Source organism: Sitodiplosis mosellana, unplaced genomic scaffold (assembly GCF_009176505.1).
Source record: "Sitodiplosis mosellana isolate CC-2019 unplaced genomic scaffold, AAFC_SMos_1.0 Smas_scaffold_6691, whole genome shotgun sequence".
Taxonomy (NCBI): domain Eukaryota; kingdom Metazoa; phylum Arthropoda; class Insecta; order Diptera; family Cecidomyiidae; genus Sitodiplosis; species Sitodiplosis mosellana.
In genome coordinates, this window is record NW_022601856.1 from 1 (window position 1) to 9,252 (window position 9,252).

The 9,252-nt window shown below is 35.1% G+C and overlaps 3 protein-coding genes across 3 annotated transcripts; all 3 read left to right on the forward strand.

The window, feature by feature from the left end:
- The first annotated feature begins 445 nt into the window (after positions 1-445).
- Positions 446-4,178, forward strand: LOC129579859 (basement membrane proteoglycan-like). Its single transcript, XM_055470039.1, has 7 exons — positions 446-926; positions 1,702-1,854; positions 1,933-2,052; positions 2,123-2,437; positions 2,602-3,165; positions 3,282-3,842; positions 3,921-4,178. The coding sequence occupies exons 1-7, from the start codon at positions 740-742 to the stop codon at positions 4,076-4,078; spliced, it is 2,058 nt and encodes a 685-aa protein (XP_055326014.1). The 5' UTR covers positions 446-739; the 3' UTR covers positions 4,079-4,178.
- Positions 4,179-4,318: 140 nt separating this feature from the next.
- LOC129579860 (basement membrane-specific heparan sulfate proteoglycan core protein-like) lies at positions 4,319-7,030 on the forward strand. Its single transcript, XM_055470040.1, has 6 exons — positions 4,319-4,793; positions 4,936-4,985; positions 5,060-5,369; positions 5,430-5,996; positions 6,117-6,641; positions 6,751-7,030. The coding sequence occupies exons 1-6, from the start codon at positions 4,745-4,747 to the stop codon at positions 6,915-6,917; spliced, it is 1,668 nt and encodes a 555-aa protein (XP_055326015.1). The 5' UTR covers positions 4,319-4,744; the 3' UTR covers positions 6,918-7,030.
- Positions 7,031-7,913: 883 nt separating this feature from the next.
- On the forward strand, positions 7,914-9,247 carry LOC129579861 (peroxidasin homolog; the record flags this gene model as incomplete). The annotated part of the gene is made up of 3 exons (XM_055470041.1): positions 7,914-8,178; positions 8,401-8,661; positions 8,925-9,247. Coding segments are annotated over exons 1-3 (675 nt in total), but the record flags the coding sequence as incomplete, so codon positions are not given.
- Positions 9,248-9,252: the final 5 nt, after the last annotated feature.

The following is a 9,252-nucleotide window of genomic DNA, read 5'->3' on the forward strand; positions in this document are numbered from 1 at the left end:
TCATAGATGAGAGAAGTGGTTTGGTATTCCTATTTTATTCAGAAACTGTTTTACTTTGAATCTAAAAACGTCTGCTATGATTAGGCAACTTTTAAATGCTGTTCATTTGCTCCGATACATTATATACTTCCGATTATTTTCATTCGAACGACGATTTTTTGCGTAGAATTCTTTGACCATTGCCTTATAGTTCTGCAAAATATCATCACATTACGTGTTGTCTTTTGAGCTTTTATTTCAAAAATCTAAAGCATTACTACGAAATACAAAAATTTCTTCACTTTCGGAAATATACTTTCCAAGAATTGCAATCAATTTACGTTGTTTATATGAAATCACTGTCGAATCCAATGAAACAAGAAATGTGCATTTTCTGAAAAAAAAAAAAATAAGAACATCGAACAACTGATAAGCAACGTTGCATTGTGTTGTTCATTAATTCACCGATTCACTATCATTCCAACAGCGAAATAGTCAAGTCGCATTTCAATTGAGTTGAACATTTTGAAGAGTGTTTTGTTTAATGCGCATAAAAGTGTGAGAATATTGAAACTAAGCACATAATCAATTTAATCTCAAATTGAGATTCTCAATCAAAGTGTTTTGTTGGAGGGAATTTATTCAATAAGCACAAGATTTTAATAAGAAAATTGAAACCAACATTCATTCCTTTGTCACAATGTTCGAGTTATCAATTTTCTTATTGAAATAATTGTAAATTAGTGTTGAATTAAGAAATATGAAGATTATCCTAATGATTTTGTGCTTTGGCACAATTTTTTGTGGCGCTCGAATGGTGGAGTCAGAATCGACATCGGATTGTAATTCTAATGAGCTCCGTTGCAACAATGGAGATTGTGTTCCGAAAGAAGCCGGATGTAATGGCGAATGGAATTGCGAGCAAGGTGAAGACGAAACCGATTGCGGTAAGTGGAATCGTATCAAGCTAAATTTTGGTTCAATTCACGATTTTGAAAGACTCTTTGTGATTAAAAACGAACACAAATCAACTAAGTGCAAAGATGCTGATAAAAGCATATCAGGAAGAGCCTAGCCTCGATTTCATGTATTACTTTACATTAAAGCCGTCAAATGACTGCTGCTAGCGACGTCTCACTGCAACAACGTTAACTACAGTTTACACCATGCACTTCTTCTTCTTTCTCTTAATTTACGCCACTTTTTTCTGTTGTGAGTATGTAGCTTACGTTGTCGCAGTAAGATATCGCTTCCGCACCATATGGAAAAAAGCAATCAAGACCCGGGAAAGGCCAACGAGCACCTGAGAGAAAGATCAGCCTGATTCCATTCACAGCTCTGGAATATCTAGCTGCTGATATGTTAACGTGTGTTTCTTGCAATTTTGTTCTTTGATCAATTTATGCTCCAAGTGTCTACCGTACTTTTGCTTAGTTTCATTTGTAACATAATGCTCATTGCTTTCTACGGTGACGTCTAATCAATGTACTGAATCGTTTATTTCCGATTTTTTTTTTAATCTAATGATCACAACAGAATGTCACGACAGATTTAATTGTGCGAATGGCCATAGCTTAATGGCAGACAATATGAATTCCTTTCGATTTTGATTTGGAAATCATTAAAACGTTTAAGAAAATTATTTGAAACTATTAAATTAGCTCTCTAAATGTGTGAGCTATTCAATCAAACTAAGTTTCCATTTTTTTCTCCTCGTTTTAGAATATTACAATTATTATTTAGACCATTATAAGGCTAAGTTATGTCCAGATGATAAATTTAGATGCAAAAGTGGTCATTGCATTTTGAAAGAATGGGCATGTGATGGTAAACGGGATTGCACGGACGGTTCGGATGAGGAACCGGAAATGTGCAGTAAGTCATATGATCATAAATGATTTCACTTTTTTTTTTCTTCAACTTGTTCACACAAAAAGTGTGTGTTTCTTACAGAAAATCGGCCTTGTGCTTGGGATGAGATTTCATGTGGCTCTAACGGCGAATGTATACCTAGGACTTGGATATGTGATGGAAAACAAGACTGTTCAAATGGATTTGATGAGTCCAAATGCAGTGAGTATTGATTGAATTTTTTATCGCTTTTAGTCGTAAACGTAAATTTGATGATAAATTTTTTTGAAAGCCCAAGACGAAGTGGACATTTCATTTGTTCCACTCAATGCGACCACTTTCAAGCCACCAACCGCTGATCTAGTCTTTGATATTCACAACATTTACCGAAGCGACAACTACAATCTGACCTGTTTAATCTCTGGAAATCCAATGCCTAATGTCACCTTCAAAAAACTGGGTGCAGATAGTTTTGGATTAAATGTGCAGCCAGATGGCAATGTTCTACGATTTTTCAACACACAATTTGACAATGGAGGTGTTTACCAATGCATAGCCGAATCAAATGGTGGTATTGACAAAGCCAATACGATCGTTAATGTGGAAGGTGAGTGTTTGCTCTCTGATAGCTTTTATTTTTGGGGAGCTTTAATTCTATTAATGAATTCATCTCAACACCAACAAATAATAATTTTTAACTAAGTTTCACATTAGATCAATGTCATTAACCGTAATAATTGAAAATACTTCATCATATAACATTTCCCGTAGCATTGGAAGAACTGAAGGTTGAGATTTATCCGCATGGACCACAAATTGTGCAAGAGGGCGAACATGTGCTACTCAAATGTCGAATTGTTTCTGGTAATCCGGGTGCAACTTTAGAATGGTCTCGACGTGATCAAGAGCCATTTTCATATCGTGTCGAAAAGATATCGAATGGCACAATTTTAATTTCGAATATAAAAGCAGCAGAAGCTGGTGAATACGTGTGCAAAGCTGTTGATGGCTCTGTAGCAACAATGGAAATAACCTCGATTGTCATTCAACCAACTCCAACTGTACAAATCACCATTTTTCCAAACGTTCAAGAAATTACTTTAACTGAGGGCGACCCATTGGATCTATTTTGCACTGCAAATGGTTCATCCAGTGTGACATGGCATACGATTAACACAACAACTCCGGATTATTCTCTTATGTCTTATCATTCGGCAACACTGAAAAAATTTACCATCAATCGCAATGATGAAGCGATCTACATTTGTCGTGCTGAAAACAAATTTGGATACACCGACAAACGGATCAAAGTTTTAGTTCAACCGAAAGTAGACGGTGAGTTGCCATCTCTTTTTAATATTTTTCGAATTTCCTATTATTATTTTTTTTCATTTTTTGAATGATTTTCTCTTTTTGTCTCACTCTTTTGTTAAATCAACAATTCGTTGTAGTGATCAATGTCTGTCAAACACATAAACCGTGCAAAAACAACGGCATCTGCGTGAGCCACGGCAGTAATTTCACCTGCGATTGTCGGATACATTACACTGGAGAGATTTGCCAATACAATGACCCAATCAAGTTTGCTAGCCAGTTCCGAGGCAATGGTTACATTGAATTGAATCGATCCGTTGTGGCAGCAACATCTCTCGGATCTAATATTTCACTGTCATTCCTATTATCCACTTCAGAACCGAATGGTTTGATAGTTTGGTATGGACAAAAGAAGGGTGAAGCATATCCATGGCTCTGGTCATCGACTGGACAAGATTTCGTGGCTCTGGCCATTGTCAATGGCTATTTGAAATATACAGTGCGTCTGTTAGGTCGAGAAAAATCCAACACACTGGACGTGCGAGTCGATGATGGAGAACGTCACGTTGTTATTTTAACACGATACGATATAAGTGTTCGACTTCAACTCGACGATTTCCGTGTAGACGAAGAAATTATAGGATCTGACGATGATGTTCTCTACTGGCCACCACTACAACTAAACGAACTCTTCATTGGTAAGAAAATTTCTGTTCAACTTTGGATTAGCTTCCAGTTTTCGTGCCGTGGATTAATTATTCAAATTCTGTTTGTAGGTGGTGCACCAGATATAGAAGAAATCACCGAAAATCGGTATATGCAAGGCTTCAACGGTAATATCTACATGATCGAAGGCACTGACGGGGCACCTGTCAACGTATATGATAACGCTGTCGGCGGATACAATGTTGCTCCATGTCATAATTTTGTTTGAAGTTAAGAATAAGATTAAAGTAAACATTTTATCATAACAAAACACGTGTAACTAGGAATAATTGTAAATAAAAACGTTAACATGCCTAGTTACTATACTATTTTCTCCCTTGAAATGCGTATTATCAATGCAATTTAACAAAGCTCCGATTCAATTTCTGCCTTAAACATTGCTCATTTTGGTGTATTCAAAAAGTGTCTGCTCTTGTTTGTGTAGCTCACTCTTTCGACCAATACCACAATTAAAGTGTGGGACATGATATGTCCAATACAATGAAAAATGGTTGAGATGAATAGGCTGTTCAGCAATCAGGATTTCTTTTTACATCATCAGCAATATTTTTAATACAGACTTATTGGAAAAAATATTAATGCGCAGTATGATGTCTAAGAAAGAAAAAAAATGAAAACTCGGCATAGATACGAAAAACATGTGAAGAAGATTAATCGCCATTCAAACGTCTCAATGCGATAAGAATATAGTTCAATCTTTTATATTGGAGGCTGTTGCAACATTTGCGAAACATAGTCAATTTTTTGAGTTTCAGTTGAATTTTGGCTGTAATCCAGTTTTGAAGTTATTTAATTAATGTCTATTTTTATTAGTGTTTTTGAATAAAATTGAAATAGTTGAGTTCATTTTCAGTGAAGGTGAACATTTAAAAAAATGAAATTATTTGTGTTAATTCTGTGCCTCGGCACAGTTTTAGCTATTGGTATGTGATGCTTTTACAATTTGTTTTTGGTTTTTTTTTTCGATGAAACATAAATTACGTCAAATTAATTGATATTTAAAATGTAATCACACAAAATTCATTTGTGAAAAATGTAAATATGTTAAACTTTTATTATTATTAGATTATAATGAATATGACTACGAAGATGACGGCGATAGAGCAACTGAACTTGTAAGAATTTTAAACTTGTATCAATTTAATGGAATTTAAATTAAAAAAGAAATGTTTTCCATTTTATTGAACAGTACGAGCAAACATCCATATTACCTCCTCCAAATGAGCTGATTCTATCGCCATCAGATGGTGGCATCATGCAGGACACATACTCGATTCCTCAAAGCATAGATTTCAGTTTGACTTGTGAAATGACTGATAATTCACTACCAGATGTTACTTTTCAAAGAGTTGGAGAGGACAGTCTTGGCTATAATGTACAACAGAATGGTAATGCCCTCAGATTTTACAACATCCAACCTCATCATCGGGGTATTTATCAATGTACATCTGTATCAAATGGTCAGATAGTTAAAGCTAGTACGATTATTGATGTGTTTGGTAAGTAAAATTTCGAATATGATTTAATGACACAAATGTGATGGTCTCTTTCATTTGCAGTGCTTGATCGTACAGAGGTCAAAATCTATCCACCTGAACCACAAGTGGTGCAAGTAGGAGACTACGTAATACTCAAATGTCGAGTCGTCTCTGGAAATTCATCACGAACATTGAAATGGACACGCAATGATCCAAAACTACTATCAGACCGCGTCGAAGAAAAAACTGATGGCACCATTTTGATTTCAAATATAACAGCTGCTGAAGCTGGTGAATATGTGTGTCGTGATGAATATGGAAAAATAAACGAAACCACCACAATAACCATTCAACAAACCCTTTCGATCGGTATTTTACCGAATTTGCCCGAAATTACTCTAGTCGAGGGTGATAAATTGAATTTGTATTGTTTTTCTGAATTTTCATCCACTCTAAAGTGGTACAAACTCGATTCTACAGATCGATATAAACCTATGGAAGAATTTCATTCTGGTATACAATATTCGGCAACGTATATAAAGCACAATGTCAGTCAAAATGATGAAGGAACATACATTTGCCGTGCCAATAATAGGAATGGAAGAACTGAAAAACAGATTAAAGTTTTAATTCGACCGAAACAAAACGGTGAGTTATTTCCGCCAATTAAAAACTATCTATAGTAAACGAAAGCTTTTCAAAAATGTAACAAATAAAATCCAAAGATTGTAAGGAGAAAGTTCAAATTACTTTCTTTTTATAAAATAGATTTCATAATGGATTCTACTATGCATCTATGTGAAAATAATGGTATTTACGAAACCAACGACGGATCGTGCAAATGTCCAATCCATTTTACTGGAAGATTTTGCGAACATTTTACACCGTCCGTATACTCCAGCCATTACAAAGGAAACAGTTACATTGAATTGAACAGCTCAGCTGTTGTTGGAGCTGAATTTCAATCTGTCATATCATTTGGTATGGTCTTTCGCACATCTGAATTAAATGGTCTATTGGTTTGGTACGGACAAAATGATGATAAGGCATTCGATGTACAAGACTGCATGGCATTGGCTGTCGTCGACGGTTACTTGGAATTTTCACTGCAGTTGGATGGTCAAGAAATGACTATCAAGAGCGAAAAAAGAGTTGATGATGGAGAAATGCACCAGGTTGTAATTAAACGCGACGGTAAAGAAGCTACACTTCAAGTTGGATTGAATGACATAGGTCGCAAAACGATTGAATCACTTCGGAATTTCAGCCTTTTGACCGGCAATATTTTCATTGGTAAGTGTGGCTGACTTTATATTTGCTCTCTCTCTCTTTCTCTCTCTCTCTCTCTCTCTCTCTCTTTGAATTTTTATCGTTTTCTGATTTTTATTATCTTTATCAATAGGCGGTGCTCCGAATATCAACAAATTAACCGGTTACCGTTATAAACAAGGATTCAAAGGTTGCATTCACCTTATACAATCCATGCAAGATTCATCATTGCAAGATGTTGACATCCACAGCAGTGTTGTCGCTGGATATGATGTTGATTCGTGTTCTATTTTCAACTAGGAAAAGACATTTCCTTTTCAAAACAAAGAAATCAAAGACAAGAATTTTTAATGGAAAAAAATCATTTCTTCTGTTAAATTCATTGAATAATAAAGATTTGTTTCCAACTAAAACTCAAAAGTCTACGTTTTTCTGTCTTTTAAATCGAAATTTTCATTTTTCTACTGTTGGTATACTGAAGTTTCCTTCGCAAATGACTCGATCACTATTCATCATCGAATCTAGTACAACATGTTGATTTCTATTTCCCAAAAGTTTCCATCTGATTTGTACAGAATGAGTTTATTTTGAACAGTTTCTGATATATTCGATGTTAAAAAATCCAAGTCTGCTTTGGAACTGATGTGCATATTTATTACTTTCGACGCGTATCACTCACAGCTGTTTACACTCTCATTAATGAAGCTGTTGCTAATTTGTGCAAATGGTTTTCCAATAACCGTTATTAAAAATGCGAAGAAAAGAAAACAACGAATGTTTTCATTCAAAATTAATAAATTCCCGGATAACGGTCCAATTGAACGTCTAGCCAGTGTTTATTATTGTAAGTTATTAATGGTGATCTTGAATGTACAGATGCAAGAAAATCTTTAAAATTCAGATTGGCTCTAAAAGCGAACACAAAGAACAATTTAAACAGTTTTAAGTCTTTTCTTGACATAAAACTCAAATTTGGATCATTTTTGAGATAAAACGTTTGATTTTACATTAGTTGATAATTTTGGAGTATATTTGAAAGAAATCAGCTGTTAATGTACGTCCTTTGATGAAATCATATTCAAATTTATTCAATTCAAAGATTGAATACATTGTGACTTTGTTCATTTCAGAAAATGTGTGTCACATTCACAGTGATGATGCCTATCGCGTTTTGAATGACTTTTCGTTTCCTTTCGATGTGAATTTAAGAGATAAGAAGGTCAAATAGAGACTCTGTCATATGTATGCCTTGAATGTAATATCAATTTTGTAAGTACTTACTGCCACTTACACGCACATAGTCGGCAGTAAAAAGAGTAAACAATGAAGTACGCTTGATTTGCTTTGTGTTCAAGGTTTTGATTTCGCGCATTTCAATCGAATGATTGAATTTTGCATGATAGTGAAGTAATTTGGTTAATGTGAATCTACGATTTAGTCAAATTTAAAAGGATTTGAAACCATTGAAAAATGAATTTCGTTGGAAATAGACACAATTTTGCGTTGATTTGGTGTTCTCTAACAATTTTGTGTGGACTTCAAGCATTGGAATCGAATGAAGGTAAACAATTTTTTGTTTTTAGAGAGACATTAAGAGAGGCTAAAACTTGTCTTACAAAATGAAGAGCAAAAAAGGGCTCCACCAATTTAAGTGGAAATAGCAGAGATCTAATTTAAGGCAGGAGTAAACCAAGCTTATCCGAGAAAAGTTATCCTCCTTATGCATTGCCATGGTTTCAAATCGTTCATTTTCCGTTTATTTTTCCATAAATTCATACTGTAGCATTGGATTACGTGGCGATACCGAGCGAATGGTATACAGTGACGCATGGTACGGATTTCAATGTGACCTGTGAAGTGTCCATGAGTTCAATCAATGTCACCTGGAAGAAAATGTACGAGGATAGCCTTGGTATAAATGTACAACAAAATGGTAATACTTTGAAAATCGTAAATTTTCAGCCAGAAAATCGTGGTGTTTACCAGTGCTTGGTTAATTCAAGTTTGGCAGTTGATGGTGATCACACAGTTATTGATATGAATCGTAAGTGTTTTCAAAGCCATTTCCGTAGATGAACTCTGTCAATTTGTTTCCGCGAGCGATTCTATATGCCTTTGTTGACTCAATTGTTTATTTTCAAATGGATTCATTGCCTTTGTTTGCATAAAATCAGGATTTTTTTTTTTTAAATTTAAATTCAAATCAAATTTATCAATTTAAAACAATGCGTATTCGTTATGCGTTCGATTCAACAAAATTTAAACTCAAGCACTTAATTTGACTGATTATAAAAATTTCCTTCAAAGCTTTCGAGGCACCGCAGATTGAAATCCAACCGGCTGAGGTACAAATGGTGCAAGAAGGTGAAGATGTTCTGCTTAAGTGTCGAGCCGTTACTGGAGCACCAACACCAACTTTGAAATGGGTGCGTCGTGATCGTTTGCCGCTTCCACCGCTCACACAAGAGAAATCACCGGGTACAATTTTGATTCCAAATATTGCTGTCTTTCATGCTGGTGAATACGAATGTCAGGCTTCAAACACGGTTGGTGTTGCCAATAGGACCACCACAATAATTGTCACAGCGTCTACTCTGGATGTTGCTATTGTGCCAAATTTAGAAGAAATCACCGT